General features: G+C 38.5%; 1 protein-coding gene across 2 annotated transcripts in view; it reads left to right on the top strand.

The window, feature by feature from the left end:
- The window catches only part of SLC26A7 (solute carrier family 26 member 7), a 180,511-nt gene extending 171,277 nt beyond the window's left edge, over positions 1 to 9,234 (top strand). For both annotated transcript variants that reach the window (XM_061439400.1, XM_061439399.1), the window contains exons 17-19: positions 3,400 to 3,454; positions 3,537 to 3,640; positions 6,236 to 9,234. In XM_061439400.1, the coding sequence (XP_061295384.1) occupies positions 3,400 to 3,454; positions 3,537 to 3,640; positions 6,236 to 6,271 (195 nt within the window). In that variant the 3' untranslated portion in view covers positions 6,272 to 9,234. The remainder of the gene's footprint in view (positions 1 to 3,399; positions 3,455 to 3,536; positions 3,641 to 6,235) is intronic.
- The last annotated feature ends 8,105 nt before the right edge of the window (positions 9,235 to 17,339 follow it).

The following is a 17,339-nucleotide window of genomic DNA, read 5'->3' as shown; positions in this document are numbered from 1 at the left end:
TGAGATCATTCTGTCATTCTTGAGATTCACTCAGGTGCTGAATTCTGGATTCTTCTTTACTATAAGAGCTACACCTAAGGAATTCTTGCCCACAGTAGTGGATATAATGGTCATTTGAATTAAATTGTCCCATTCCCATACATTTTAGTTCACTGATTCCTAAAATGTCGATGTTTACTCTTGCCATCTGCTTGACCACATCCAATTTACCTTTGTCCACTAAAAAACTAGTCGCAACCTGAAAGTAGAGAGTTATTTGGTGGGAATGTGGCCGAGGAGCCAGCAGGTCTGAGCCTTGAGAAAACTGCTCCAGAAAGGTGGGAGGGGGAGTCAGGCTATATGCTAGTTTGAAACAAAGGGGGCAGGCAGTCTGAACATCAAAGATTATTGTGATATAAGGAAAATTAGATAGCAAGTAAAGGAATGTAGCATTCTTCTGTGTTTGGGAAGATGCAAGCCTCCGGGCTCACTGAATTTATTCCTTTCGTATATACTTCTGCTATCTGGAGCCAAATCCTGTTCCCTGATTGTTTGCATCCTTAATTCCCTGTTCACCCTACGGGGTGGCAGACATGGTGGATGGCTGCTTCCTGTATTCCCCCAGGCTCCTCAGCAGTCACCATGGAGTGTGGTGGCATCTGCGGGATCACAGGCACAGTGTTCCCTTTTGGGAGCCCTCATCCACATTTGGAAACTGGAAATTGCTGGTGGCTGTGACATTTCTTGCCCACCAATATGGCAGGAAATATTTCATTTCACACCTTAATTCATGGACCTAATATTTCAGGTTCCTATGCAAAATCGTTCTTTATAGCATTTACTTTCACCGCCAAAGTCATCCACAACTGAGTGTCATTTCTGCTTTGGCCCAGTGGCTTCCTTCTTTCTGGAGCTATTCGTAATTTCCCTCCACTCTTCTCCGGTAGCATGTTGGATACCTTCTGACTCAGGCAGCTCATCTTCCAGCATCATATCTTTTTTGCTTTTCATACTGTTCATGGAGTTCTTGTGGTGAGAGTACTGGAGTGGGATGCCATTTCCTCCTCCAGGGAGGCATTTTGTTAGAACTCTTCACTATGACCCATTCATCTTGCGTCGCCCTGCACAGCATGGCTCACAGCTTCATTGAGCTACACAAGCCCCTTCACCACAGCAAGGCTGTGATCCAGCATGGGGTTGAAATGTTTAGAAATATTGAAACACTATGTTGTGTAACAGGAACTAACAGTATTGTAAGCCAGTTATACGCCAACAACAAAGAAACAAAAACTCATAGAAAAAGAGATCAGATTTGTGGTAATCACAGGCAAGGGCTGAGGAGAGGAAGGAACTGGATGAATGCAGTTAGAAGTACAAGCTTCTGTTATAAGATAAATAAGTACTTGGGATGTAGGTATAAATATAATTAACATGGTTTTATGCTGCATATGAAAGTTGTTGAGAGAATAAATTCTGAGAGTTCTCATGACAAAGAAAAATATCTTTTTGTCTATTTCTTTAATTTTGTATCTATATGAGATGATCAATGTTCACTAAACTTCTCATGGTCATCATTTCAGATTGTATGCAAGTCAAATCCTTATGCTGTACACCTTAAACTTATACAGTGCTGTATGCCAGTTATAACTCAATAAAAATGGAAGGAAAAAAAATACGGACTTCCGAATCCTAGTCCTGGCCCAGTAATCTTCAGTTTAAACAGTGTAGGTTGTTTATGGATGATAAACAACATAGGTTGTTTATTGTCCAAGGTTCGTGTTTTGAGAAACACTACACCAGCATTGTACTTTTACTGAGAAAAGCCACTATGTATATTTGTTATCCAATTGTATTTAAACTTTGTTTTTGAATATACCCCAGTATTTATTAGCTACCTCTCTAGATACTGCAAATCGAGACTTAGAGTTAGTAACTATGAGGCAGTGATTAACTATTCCCACTGAGTTTAAGATCTAAGGTTGAAAGTTCAGAGGAATTCAAATAATCTAAGTACTGGCAATGCTAAGAAAAAAATTTTTTAATTTGTCTTATTTAAAAATGCTACACAATAGAATGAAGGAATAAATCAACTGATGCATAAATTTGAAGAAAATGACGTTTGTGCTTCTGTATACACACAACCAGCTGTTTTTACTAGTTTGCTACTTTTAGTTTCCTTATCACTGTTTATTTCATTATGATTACAGTAAATTATGATATGTGTTAAGAACATAGACTTTAAAGATAGACAAATTCTGGGTCCACATCTTAGCTGGATAACTAGTTCTAGAATCTGGATTTTAAGTATTTGTTTGCTCACGTTGCTACTACTTGAGAATTTCAAGGACTTAAAAAAGGCAGGATGCTGCAGTATGCCAATAAAATCAGTTAGGATCTCTCATCTTGATGGACCATAAAAATGGAAGGTAGGCATCAAATTTGACTTTGATTGCAGTGAGGTTTTCAATTTACCATCCATGGATGGAGTTTAGAGACACCATGAATATATATAAATAACAAAACATTAAAGTAAGCAGATTTCATCGTTTTCACAAATGGGTCCTTGACTTCCAATAAGACAGTTGAAAACAATTTTATATTATTCTTACAGGGAGGGAAAGGTGGGGTGTTTATCTTTATTAAATAAACTGGAGAACACAAGCAGCAAAACTGAGTTATATAAACGGCAAATGTTCGCTGGCATCCGTCTTCCTTCCCGAAGACACAGTGCCACCCCCTGGTGGTACAGCATCAGTTTTTAAAAAATTTAAATTTATTTATTTTAATTAAGCAATGGCACCCCACTCCAGTACTCTTGCCTGGAAAATCCCATGGACGGAGGAGCCTGGTAGGCTGCAGTCCATGGGGTTGCGAAGAGTCAGACACGACTGAGCAACTTCACTTTCACTTTTCACTTTCATGCATTGGAAAAGGAAATGGTAACCCACTCCAGTATTCTTGCGGAGAAGGCAATGGCACCCCACTCCAGTACTCTTGCCTGGAAAATCCCATGGACGGAGGAGCCTGGTAGGCTGCAGTCCAAGGGGTCGCTGAGAGTTGAACACAGCCAAGTGACTTCCTACTGTCACTTTCCACTTTCATGCATTGGAGAAGGACATGGCAACCCACTCCAGTGTTCTTGCCTGGAGAATCCCAGGGACGGGGGAGCCTGGTGGGCTGCCGTCTATGGGGTCACACAGAGTTGGACACGACTGAAGCAACTTAGCAGCAGCAGCATTTTAGTTAGAGGCTAATTACAATATTATATTGGTTTTGCCATACATCAACATGAATCCGCCACGGGTGTACACATGTTCCCAATCCTGAACCCCCGTCCCAAAATTCTCCTTTCTGAGCTTCTTATTTCTTCCTGTCAGCTATCCTGAATTAACTATGGGTGTATTATTTTAATTCTTCCAGGTTTACATGGACTGTAAGAACAAGAGTGTGGATGTGTCTTTGGTCCATTGCACAGGTAAGGGAGTATCCTTGACTAACACTGGACCTGATCCTTCTGCTGCTCCATGAATCCTTATATCACTTGTGCTTTCTTATAGCTTCCTTGATAAAAGCAATGAAATACTGTGGAAACCTAGATTCAGAGAAGCCGATTTTTTTTGAATCAGTATCTGCTGCGATAAGTAACATACATTTAAATAAGGTGAGTTGAACAAGTTGGTGTGCCAAAATCATAAGAAAATTGGAATGCAGAATCAAGGGTTTTGTGATTTTTATATTAGACTATTATTCCATTTGCATCTGAAAACCTATTAAAATGTGTCCCCTCCTCAGAGTCCTCTGCTCCAAGCAAAGAAATTTTTTCATTCCCTTTTTGGACAACGTATGAACATTGTTTAAAAATTTGGAGTTTCCAGCAATATCACTGTTTAAAGGATCTGGTGATCACCTATTAAGTGCAAACTGCTTGATTATAAAATAAATGCATCTTCCAGGATCCACTATCCTGGAAGTTGGAATCTACCTCTGTCAAATAAAAAAACCCAAAATGTAACCAAATAGCTCTTAACTGCTCTGATACCCTTTACTCTAAGCTCATATATATTGCCATTTTTGGAAACAGTATTTGCAGAAGCCAGCACTCACGTGGTCTGAAGTGTCAAAGTTATCTTCTAATACTGGGCTGTATGGTTAATTTTCCACACAGTCAAAGGCTTTGGCATAGTCAATAAAGCAGAAATAGATGTTTTTCTGGAACTCTCTTGCTTTTTCAATGATCCAGCAGATGTTGGCAATTTGATCTCTGGTTCCTCTACCTTTTCTAAAACCAGCTTGAACATCAGGAAGTTCACGGTTCACATATTGCTGAAGCCTGGCTTGGAGAATTTTGAGCATTACTTTACTAGCGTGTGAGATGAGTGCAATTGTGCGGTAGTTTGAGCATTCTTTGGCATTGCCTTTCTTTGGAATTGGAATGAAAACTGACCTTTTCCAGTCTTGTGGCCACTGCTGAGTTTTCCAAATTTGCTGGCATATTGAGTGTAGCACTTTCACAGCATCATCTTTCAGGATTTGGAATAGTTCAACTGGAATTCCATCACCTCCACTAGCTTTGTTTGTAGTGATGCTTTCTAAGGCCCACTTGACTTCACATTCCAGGATGTCTGGCTCTAGGTCAGTGATCACACCATTGTGATTATCTGGGTCATGAAGATCTTTTTTGTACAGTTCTCCTGTGTATTCTTGCCATCTCTTAATATCTTCTGCTTCTGTTAGGTCCATAAACTCCAGTACTTTGGCCATCTCATGCGAAGAGTTGACTCATTGGAAAAGACATCTGATCTGATCTGATCTGATGGTTAATTTTAGAACTGTCCCTAGAAATTTGATTTCCCACATTTTTTTTTTATCTTGAATTGTTTTCAGTTCAGTTCAGTTCAGTCGCTCAGTCGTGTCTGACTCTTTGCAACCCCATGAGTTGTAGCACGCCAGGCCTCCCTGTCCATCATCAACTCCTGGAGTTCACTCAAACTCACGTCCATTGAGTCGGTGATGCCATCCAGCCATCTCATCCTCTGTCGTCCCCTTCTCCTCCTGCCCCCAATCCCTCCCAGCATCAGAGTCTTTTCCAATGAGTCAACTCTTCGCATGAGGTGGCCAAAGTACTGGAGTTTCAGCTTTAGCATCATTCCTTCCAAAGAACACCCAAGACTGATCTCCTTTAGAAAGGACTGGCTGGATCTCCTTGTAGTCCTAGGGACTCTCAAGAGTCTTCTCCAACACCACAGTTCAAAAGCATCAATTCTTCGGTGCTCAGCTTTCTTCACAGTCCAACTCTCACATCCATACATGACCACTGGAAAAACCATAGCCTTGACTAGATGGGCCTTTGTTGGCAAAGTAATGTCTCTGCTTTTGAATATGCTATCTAGGTTGGTCATAACTTTTGCCTTTGCTTATTCCTGGAACAGCATTTATTGTCTCCCTGGGTCATCCTCATTACATGCAACCAGAACAGTATGCATTTACAAAGTAATAAAAATTTAAAAATAATAATGCTATTATTATTATTTCTACTGCTACTACTACTAAATATTACATATTATGAACATTCATTGAGTGCTCATTATGTTCCAAGACTATGCTAAGAGCTTTACCTATATTTCTTCACTAAACTCACCACAAGCTTATGAAGTAGATACTATTATTTAACCTATTGTTAGAAATGAGGAAACTGAGGTTCAGGGAAGTTTACCATTTGTAAATGGTAGAGCCAGTTTCAAAGTCAGCAGTCTGACCTGGCACTTAGGGCTATAAACTTCTATACTGTGATGCCTCAGAGAATTTCCATTTTCTTAGCTTAACGAGACAGCTGGCTTCAGTTTCTAATGTTCTTTTACCTACGGTTATCAACTTAAAGTTAAGTAGCAAGTGGGGCTTCCCAGGTGGCTCAGTGGTAAAGAATCCGCCTGCCAATGCAAGAGCCACAGGAGACGCAGATTTGATCCATGGGTCAGGAAGAGCCCGTGGAGGAGGAAATGGCAACCCACTCCAATATTCTTGATTAGAGAATTTCATGGACAGAGGAGCCTGGCAGGTTACACTCTGTGCGGTCGCCAAGAGTCAGACGTGACTGAGTGACTGAGCGCACGCACACACACACACACAATAAACCCAGTATTCTTGCCTGGAAAATTCTATAGACAGTGGAGCCTGGCTGGCTGCAGTCCATGGGGTCATCCATGGGGTCAAGAAAACAACAAGTAGCAAGTGCTAATTTCTTTCTCTTCTGTTTCAGAATTTGAGCATACTCAGTGACCACAGTGAAATCTGAGACTCTTTTGCTGCAGTACCGTTCTTTTAACAACTTCCCTGAAAAGACCATACTCAAGTGTTTTGCACAAACTTTTTTGTTGTGTAGAACCTACAAATGACCCTTATGACAAGTGTGTGACTTTGTAACTGCATAACTGCTCAAGGTTTGCCAACAATTTTATCTAATCTTTGTCAGTAAGTAAATTCATTTTGTAGGTTGCTGTATAGTTATCTTATGAAAATCAGTATGCATTTAGTTTTAGTGTACTGAAAGATAAACGTGAATTTATTTCCTTTTTTTTAATACCACAATATTTTGTGTTAATTTAGTTTTGTTGTAAGTTGATTTGTAAAAGTGAGAAGTACTTTGTCCTATTATAGGAGATTTAGAACATTTGCAAGTCATCTGTAAAAATGCAGGATCATATGTAACTAATACAAAGAAACAACTTATCAAGTGTGGCATTTTCCCCTACCAAAAAAGCCATTAAATATCAATAAGCCATGAAATATTCATGTAATATGATACAAAATTCACAGAAAGTAAGTCAAGCAAAAACAAATGACAAATTGGAAACCATTCTTCTTCATATCTTTCCATGCATGGAAGTCTTCAGGAATGTTTTCACGTCACTTTTATCCCAGTGAAATCAGGTTCTTGACTTTGGTTTTGTTGTGACTGTTAAAAATATTTAGGATCTTCAGACCTTAGGCCTCGTTTGCACATCCCCACCCATAAAAGTCTCTATTTTCAGCTTAAGTTTTGTTGGAACTAGAAAATATGGAAGTTGCACATTTTATGTTTTTTCACAAATATGATTTATAGATGAGAAAGTATCAACAGCAGAATAACTTTGTGCTATTCCAATATAGGATTAGCTATAGTAGTTTGAGACTTTCCTATTTCAGAGATAGTCGATATACTATAATACATTTATCTGTCTAAGATAGATAGATCTCTATAGAATGCTTGATTTTTTTCTTTTGTTAGAGAAGAGCTTAGATAAATGCTTATCTGTAAACCCACTAAACCAACAGAGTAATTGACAAGTAAAACCACAGGCTAGGCTGACTTGTATATATGTTTCTACATATATTTTAAATCACATATAGTTTTATATGTTTATCTACCAATTTGATTTACCTATGAAGAAATATCACTTTCAAAAATAGGTATAGACACATGCATTAATCTTAAGGCATTTTAGCTGTTCTAGAAATTACCAATTAACATAAAGCCAAGTACTTTGAAGTGAATTTGAGAAAGAGTTTGCAAACAAAATTAAAAGGCTTTAATTTTAGGTCACTTAGGTGTTTTTCTGGACATCTGTAAGAGAAAATGCTAATATTTGCCAAGTGATTTAATGGTCCCTAGCAAATGTATAACAAACATTCATATGGCCCTTGTTTTTACCATTAAATCCTAAGCAGACAGTGTAAAAGAGGAATAATAAACATTTCAAATTTTCATAACTTATTTAGCTATGTTAATTTTGATTGACATGAAATACAAAGATAGTTTTTGTCCCACAGGAAGCCTCAATCCCTTCATCACTAATTTGGACTGAAATGAGTGAAGCCAATTTTCCTTCCCATCAAATACTGTTCCAAGAAAAGGTGGAAGTAATAGCTGAAAGTAAACTTTCCTTAAAAAGAGGAATTTCACTCTGCTTTGTCTGATTAAATTATTCCAGTTGTGGATGGTGGCAACACTCACTGTCTCTAATCCATTGGTCAGGGGCACATAAATGGATGTATTTCTATGCAACTTTGGCCTATTATTAAATTTATGCACTGTAGACATTTTCTAATTTGTTAGAGATTATGGACTGTAGATGGAATTAAAATCATTACAGTTAATCGACAGATAGTTTCTTCTATTTTTTTATTGAAGCTAGCACACAATTCCTTGAGAAGATGTATTTGAATGCATTTCAGGGTTTATAGTAGATATTTAATGGATAAAGCTTAAAAGTCATAACTTTCATCAAATATTATTGTTTTCAAAGTAAAAGAAGATCAAAACAAAGGTACCATAAACCCTTTGCTCTAAGGTTTATCCTGCATGCTAAGGTCACAGTGACTATAGACCTGGAGGAGCTCCCTGGAATTAAGTTTTGAGAGCCCAGAGACTCAGTATGAGTTTCACACACACAAGATCCTAAAATATAAATGTTTATTTCAAAACAGATATTGACAATAGAAAAACTACAATAAGGTCCTGATGCTAGAATGTTCCTAATCATGTTGAACTATTTTTATGAGATTACTTATTTTTGTATATGGTAAGTTACTTACATATTACTTATTATGGTAAAATAAAATAGGGAAAAATTAAAACTGACCTATAAGAGTGTTAAGGATTTAACGGAGTGATATACAATATACAAATTAACCATAAAGCAAATAACCAGGAAAAGACTGTTAATATTACATTTATACAGATTAAATGTCCTTAATTTACCATTTGTCTTTCATTTTAAAGATTATTTGCCCCCAATTGTATGATTCCAGTGTTAAAAGTCTAACTTGAATTACTTTGCAGTAATTTATTTGACAGATCTCTATTGTGTAAATGCGTAATGTAATGAGAAAAGAGATCTCTCTTTTTTAATGAAAATGTAAATGTGTTGATACCCTGTATGGATGATGTTTGACATTTAGTGTTTACCCAAATATGTTTTTGAATAGGCATATGACTGGAGGTACTTGTTCTGCATTCTGCAATAGGGATGATCATCTAATTCAACATAGACAGTCCTTCTGGTATTGATTTTGTTGCCAGTTTTTCAATAGGGAGTTTAGTAAGGCTTGCACAATCTAGAGATTTCTAGTTACAAATCATATTATCTAATATGTCACACTTATATTTTTATGTTTTTCAATATATTTAATTACTTTTTAAATAATCCTTTGCACTGACTCAGCATATAACAACCAATTTACATGGAAAATAAACTGAAATATGATTACTGTGTTAAATGGATTTCTGACTATTATTTCAAAGTACTTACTGAAGAGCAAATAGTACATTTTTCCTTGCTTAGACTGACCTACAGAGTATTATGTGTTGAAAATTACTGGATTCAATATTCTTTGTAATTTATTCCTACAAAATTTCAGCCTAAAATTGTGAAGTGTTGTATGTCAATTTACAGAAGTTTAATAAAACTACTTTTTGCTGCAACACTACTTTTATGCAGTCCTTTAAACACCAAGTTTAAATCCTTTCTTGTTCTAATTTTAATTAATATGTAATTTAATTTGTTAATTTGTTTGGCTCTTTGTTTATATACTGTTGTTTGTCTTTTCTGAGTTTCTAGGCTGAGTTCAATATTCTCCAGCATTTTAAAGGTTATTGTTCAAAGAACAAGAACATAAGGCTCTCTTCCAGGTGTTGGAGATATGGCAGTGAATTAAGCAGAAAAAAAATTAAAAAAATCCCTGCCTTTATGGAGCTTACATCCTTACTGGGGAAGACAAAATAAATGGAATAAATTTTACATACCTTTATTTAAGTTAAATGAAAATGTGTGCTAAGAATAGGAATAAATTAAGGAAAGAGGATAAAATGTGTGGCAGAAGGTGGGCGCTGTGTCCCAAGGTAGACTGGTAGGCATGGCGACTAATGAGAATGTCTTAGGAAGCTCAGGCTGCTGTAATCAAATAGCACAGACTGGAGAACTAAACAATAGACATTTATCTCTCAAAATTCAGTAGGCTGGGGAGTCAAAGAGCAAAGTAGCACCTGACTCAGCTTCTGGTGAAAGCTTATTTTATGTCTTGTAGACAGCTACCTTCTTGCTGTCCTCACATGCCCTCACATGTTAGAAAGAGAGTGCTCTCTTGTTTCTCCTCTAAAGGATCCTATAATTCTGTAAGCTTAGGATTTCACCCTTATGACCTTATTTAACCTTTATTACTTCCCTGTATGCTCACCCTTCACATACAGTTACACTGAGGGTTAGGGAAACACAAGTCCATAGCAGGGAGTTATAAATATCTTCTATATTAAAACATTCCTTTTTATGTCTGAAAATTAGGCTTGCTGGAATTTTATGTTAGGTTGGCTAAAACATTCATTTGGGTTTTTCTGTAAGATGTTACAAAAAACCCATGTGAACTTTTTGGCTGACCCAATAGTGGAGGTGATGGAATTCCAGTTAAGCTCTTTCAAATCCTGAAAGATGATGCTGTGAAAGTACTACACTCAATATGCCAGCAAATTTAGAAAACTCAGCAGTGGCCACAAGACTGGAAAAGGTCAGTTTTCATTCCAATCCCAAAGAAAGGCAATGCCAAAGAATGCTCAAACTACCGCGCAATTGCACTCATCTCACATGCTAGTAAAGTAATGCTCAAAATTCTCCAAGCCAGGCTTCAGCAATATGTGAACCGTGAACTTCCTGATGTTCAAGCTGGTTTTAGAAAAGGCAGAGGAACCAGAGATCAAATTGCCAACATCTGCTGGATCATAGAAAAAGCAAGAGAGTTCCAGAAAAACATCTATTTTTGCTTTATTGACTATGCCAAAGCCTTTGACTGTGTGGATCACAATAAACTGTGGACAATTCTGAAAGAGATGGGAATACCAGACCACCTGATCTGCCTCTTGAGAAATTTGTATGCAGGTCAGGAAGCAACAGTTAGAACTGGACATGGAACAATAGGCTGGTTCCAAATAGGAAAAGGAGTTCGTAAAGGCTGTATATTGTCACCCTGCTTATTTAACTTATATGCAGAGTACATCATGAGAAACGCTGGACTGGAAGAAACACAAGCTGGAATCAAGATTGCCGGGAGAAATATCAATAACCTCAGATATGCAGATGACCCACCCTTATGGCAGAAAGTGAAGAGGAACTAAAAAGCCTCTTGATGAAAGTGAAAGAGGAGAGTGAAAAAGTTGGCTTAAAGCTCAACATTGAGAAAATGAAGATCATGGCATCTGGTCCCACCACTTCATGGGAAATAGATGGGGAAACAGTGGAAACAGTGTCAGACTTTATTTTGGGGGGCTCCAAAATCACTGCAGATGGTGACTGCAGCCATGAAATTAAAAGACGCTTACTCCTTGGAAGGAAAGTTAGGACCAACCTAGATAGCATATTCAAAAGCAGAGACATTACTTTGCCAACAAAGGTTCATCTAGTCAAGGCTATGGTTTTTCCTGTGGTCATGTATGGATGTGAGAGTTGGACTGTGAAGAAGGCTGAGCACCGAAGAATTGATGCTTTTGAACTGTGGTGTTGGAGAAGACTCTCGAGAGTCCCTTGGACTGCAAGGAGATCCGACCAGTCCATTCTGAAGGAGATCAGCCCTGGGATTTCTTTGGAAGGAATGCTGCTAAAGCTGAAACTCCAGTACTTTGGCCACCTCATGCGAAGAGTTGACTCATTGGAAAAGACTCTGATGCTGGGAGGGATTGGGGGCAGGAGGAGAAGGGGACGACAGAGGATGAGATGGCTGGATGGCATCACTGACTCGATGGACGTGAGTCTGGGTGAACTCCGGGAGTTGGTGATGGACAGGGAGGCCTGGCGTGCTGCGATTCATGGGGTCACAAAGAGTCAGACACGACTGAGCGACTGAACTGAACTGAACTGAGTGTTTAACATAATCCTTTTGCATCAAAAACATGATAAGTAATTGTGAACTGTCTTGCTAAAGTATTTTAATTCTAGAGACTGTAGGTTAGCATAAATATTACCAGCCATATCAGGCTACTGAGATGAGATCCTGGCTATGAAACATAGTGAAGTGGTCAGGAACAGGTTTGCAATATACCAATGGCTATTCGAAAGCTGAGACATTATATTCTGGTGATGGTTTCTAAGGATTAGCCATCCTGTTATAAAGACAGAACTGAATTAGTTAGCTTTCCTTTAACTGTCATATTGTTTTAAAGAAAATAACAACAGAGATGTGCTTAATTCTACCAGCTGTCACAGAGACAGACGAAGAACAGAGTCCTGATGCTAACCGCACTGAGAGCTTTCCACGTTTTTGTTTGTTTTTTGTTTACTAAAAAGAAAAGAATAGTAGGTTCCTGCACAAATGAGCTAAGTGCTGTGAAATGATGGCTTTCAGGGTGCTCATTATGTAAAAATCCTCACTCATTTTCCACTGATTCCACACTAGGAAGGTCATTTTGGTCAAACTTACTTCCTTTCTGTCCTTAATAATAAAGTCCATTCTCTCCACCAAGTATAGAAGGCTTTTTAGTACTTTTTTTTTTTTCCTATTTGGAACCTTGTATTTTTATGGCCACATTTAGAAATTGGCTAATAAATAAGTCTAGTGAGAATTTATACTTAACAAGAACAATTGTTGCATTAAAAAATAAAATGATTCAATTAAAAAAAGCTAGAACTGTGTCTTTATCTCTTTTGCTACTAGAGCTGCCGTTTTCCCCTTCTTGGTTTTGAAGCGGTTTATGGCCTTGTGAGGGCAGAAAAGTAAGGAAAGGCAGATTCTTCTAGACTAGAGTCTGTTTGCCTCAACTTCCATATTTAACACCCCTATCTCCACACTTCCTTTCACCTTGATTTATGTCCTACAGAGTTCTCAAGCTTACTTGCTCCCTGTTTTCTTAAATTTGTATTAATAGTAAGAGATCTATTGCTTAAATAAAGGTGCCTTTCCTCAGGCTAATGAAGCCTGAGAGAGTGTGAGGAAGGGAGGGCAGTGAACGCAGTGCCTGGCCAACGGATGGCTTTGGGGGAGAAGGAAAACAGGGTAAAGGCAGGTAGTGAGAAGATGAGGAGAAAGTCGGGTAGGAAGACTAACCCTATGATTTTAGGAATTTCTAGCTATCTTCTGAGTCCAAATATATGCTTCATTATTCGTTTATTAAATTAATTTATTTGTTTTAATTGGAGGCTAATTATTTTACAATATTATTCTTTTACGAGGCCTGAGACTCTCAGCATTAACACTTGTTGCTGTTGTTCAGTCGCTCAGTCATGTCTGACTCTTTGCAGCCTCATGGACTGCAGCACTTATTTAGGGTGAAGTAAATACTTTAAGAAAGGAAGAATACATGTAAGCCCTGCAAGGCACTGTGTTAGTCTTGGAAAAAGCTAATTCATTCAATAAGCTTATGACATTGTTGGGCTTCTCTGGTGGCTCAGACGGTGAAGCATCTGTCTGCAGTGCAGGAGACCTGTGTTCAGTCCCTGGGTCTGGAGATCCCCTGGAGAAGGGAATGGCAGCTCACTGCGGTATTTTTGCCTGGAGAATTCCCTGGACAGAGGAGACTGGCAGGCTACAGTCCATGGGGTCGCAAAGAGTCGGACACGACTGAGCGACTGACGCACGCACATGATGTTGTCATCGAGGGCCAGAGAAAACAAAGCACAGGATAAATTGTGATGAAGATTGGTTGCTAGCACCACCTGGAAGATTGGTTAGAACTCTCTTTTGGAGTTCAGGGTGCTGCTGAGGGCAGGATGAGAATGGTGATGTGGTTTGGGGATACAGGCTGAGCAATGTGCCTTAAGCATGCATGGATGACCAGGGCCCTCCCCTCATCACCCACTCCAAAGACACAGACATGGTGGAACTAACTGGTGTTCATGAAGTCAAACACAATTCTTCCCATATACCAGCTTTTCTTGGCGCTTGGACCCATGCCTTTTGCTTTGGCTCTGGAATTAAAATTTAACAGAAGCAGTGTAACTGCCAAAAACAGAATCGACATACAACTTTCATCTTGCGTGAACCTAGTTTTTCAATCCTTCCTTTCCACTCTGCCAATGGAAAGACTAAAGTAGTGTGAGTCTCACCAGAGTAGGGGTTTAATCAGTTAAAACCAAGCAAATGATGGTGCCAGGTCTCTCCTAAATCTTGGTTGAAATGTGATCCTTACAATATCTGCACAAGAATCACTGTGGATATTTTCCACGTACGTAGATTTACGCACTCCACCCCAAACCTAGAGGATCAGAATTTCTTTGGGGTGAACTTAGAATAAGAATTTTAAAACAATCATTCACTTTCATTTTATATACTACAGTTTGGAATCACAGTCACAAGGCTTTCTTTAGTGTTTGAAAAAAGCCCTGTACTCTGAGCCTTTGGCACACATGTGTTCATCATTTGCTTTATTTGGGCTTGTGCGACGGTCACAGGGTGTTGTGGGTGTATACTGGATCTACAGTGCTATTCTTCAGTAGCCGGAACTGAGTGTAACATGGCAAAGCACCACGTCAAGTTCACCATAACTTTTGATCAACATGGGTTTGTCAGAGTCCGAAAGTATCTGAAACACACTGTCCCTATTCATTTACTCTTGGGTGGATTTCCTAAGACTGGAAATTTGTATTTAGTCTCTTTCATCATGGAAAATTTAAGTTTCTTCCTTGTTTCACAAATTTATACTGTTTCTGAAAGATATTTACATAGTCATAGAAGAAAACAGTCTCATCCTCCAAGTTGCTCCTCACACATTTCCTTTAGAAACACTTCATAAAGAGAGATTTCTCTTCAAGCCTAAGCTTCCTTGGGTAATTATTTTCTTTCAGCCCCTTCATTGAAATTTCCTGTGAAATGCTACCAGAGTGAACTGTAGTTAAAATCTTTCATTCTGCACGTACGGAGCTGGGATACAGTGATGGTGGCAGTAGTTATATTACTCAGCTATTTTTAGTTTGGGAATGGGGCTGATATAAACCACCATAAATACAGAGAAAATGATGTTCAATTATGAATCACTACCACCTGTGTGAATTTATATCTTCAGGTTTAATTTTTCTAGAATATTCTTACTGCAGTATATTCTTTATCCACTTTTTAAGTTGATTTTCTTTCTATGGGTAATGGATTTAATTGCATTAAATGTTCAGGAGATCCAAAAATTAATAAAGTATGTATTTGTACTCACAAATTTCACAATCCTTTTTTAATTTCTTTTTTTTTAAAGAAATCATTCATGTGTTCAAAAAGTATTTGAATATGTATTGCATTCCACACACCATGCTGGTTGATATGGATACAAGAATGAGTAGTTTTTTACCTTTAAGGTATTAGAAGGGCTTGCCAGGTGGCGCTAGTGGTAAAGAACCCGCCTACCAATGCAGGAGACATAAGAGACATGGGTTTGATCCTGGGTCAGGAAGATCCACTGGAGAAGGGCATGGTAACCCACTTCAGTATTCTTGCCTGGAGAATCCCATGGACAGAAGAGCCTGGCGGGCTACAGCCCATAGGATCGTGAGTCCAACATGACTGAAGTGACTAAGTGCACACATGCACACACACACATACACACACACACATGATATTAGATAACTCTGGGCAAGACATAAACAAGTAAAAGAAAGAATTATAATCCCACATGCTTAGTACACACAGTTTAAAATGCCATTCAAATATCACCCAGGCTATCTTTTATGATCACCTGTTTGTGGTCACAAGATAGCTACACTTACTCAAAATTTGGTTTGAGACTGATGGTGAGACATAGACACCAGGACGTTTTGAAAATGTTTGTTACTTACATAATCAGCTTTCTGTGGGTAGCAGGGCAAGCCTCTTACTCTGGTTAAAAAAATGATTTGAGAGGTCAAGGGAAGGAGGTGAGTTTGAGATTTTTATGGAATTTAGGGGGGTATGGTCAGGGTGGTGCTAGTGGTAAAGAACTTGCCTGCCAATGCAGGAGACATAAGTGATGCAGGTTCCATCCCTGGGTTGGGAAGATCCCCTGGAGAAGGAAATGGCAACCCACTCCAGTATTCCTGCCTGGAGAACTCCATGGACAGAAGAGCCTGGTGGGCTACAGTCCATGGGGTCTTAGGAATCGGACATGACTGAGCAACTTTCACTTTCACTTTTTCAGGGAAAATGTTCTTGAACTATCCATAACAAAGGAGGAAGCACTCAAGCCTCCTTGTAAGTTTGCCCAGATGTGGGGCAAAAGGGCGAGAGGTGTTTGGCTTAAAAACTGTCAGCAGTAGTCACATGATGGAGTCTTAAGTCTTTTTTATAATTCACCCAGTTTACATTAGATGACTACCCATTCCTTCCTCTATGGTTACACTGACATAATTTCATCATAATTGTTCATTTATATGCTTTAAAGGTGAGGCATCAGCTGTATAGTAATCACTGTGTTCCTGGTTCACTGAATGTTATGTTTAATGTGTTTGTTGAAGGGATGAATGAAGTGATGTCAATCAAAATTAACACTATATAAAGATATTTAAAACCTAGGAATCAACTAAGGAAAAGAAGTCCCTTCAAGGGACTCAGAAGACCAGTGTGTTTAGCAAAGAATAAAAATGTCAGTGATTTGAAATAATTCTGGGGATATAAATAGAAATTTCTTCATGAAAAAGTTACTCTCTCTATTGAAAAATGTAAGCCCGCCAGTTTCCAGTAACAATTACACTGCAGCGTACTAATCTTGACTCCAGAGAACTAATTTCTAGTTTCAGGTGGAGTAAGCAGGTATCTGTAAGATGCCATCTGAGGGGGGATCAGAGGTTTCAGTTCTCCAAATACTTTGCCAATTTGTGACAGTTCTCAAAATTTTTACTGATAAAACTCTCTTTCCCAATAAAGCATTAATTCCATATGTCATCAATAAAATACTATAATATGAAGAGAAAATTAAGATATTAACTTACTATTACAATTTACTATGTTTTATTGCCTACCAAAACCTGGGACTAGGGTAAGTGGAACTTACAGGTAGGACATATTGGATCAATAGAAATATCTTTTTGTCAGTCAGTTGTACTGTTAATTATCCATTTCTTCCTAACAAACTCACTCCAAAACATAGTGGTTTATCTTCTCATGATTCTGTTTGTCGGCTGGATTCTGCTGGGCTCCCCTGGGTTCACTTATGTTGTGTTCAGTTGGTGAGTTAGCTGAGGGCTGGGCTTCTTCACAAACCTAGAAGTCTTAAGATCCGAGAGAATGAAGGCAGCAGTTGCAAGGTCTCTTAAGGCTCATGATCAGAAACTTAAACATGTCACTTCCACCACATTTTTAACACCACAAGGCTAGCTCCATTTTAAGAGAAGAGAAACAAACTCCATCTCTGTATGGGACAAGCTGCGGAGCCGCTTTGCAAAGGAATG

This window comes from Bos javanicus, chromosome 14 (genome assembly GCF_032452875.1).
Source record: "Bos javanicus breed banteng chromosome 14, ARS-OSU_banteng_1.0, whole genome shotgun sequence".
NCBI lineage: Eukaryota > Metazoa > Chordata > Mammalia > Artiodactyla > Bovidae > Bos > Bos javanicus.
The sequence above is the reverse complement of the archived record's forward strand: the minus strand, read 5'-3'. Positions and strand labels throughout refer to the sequence as shown.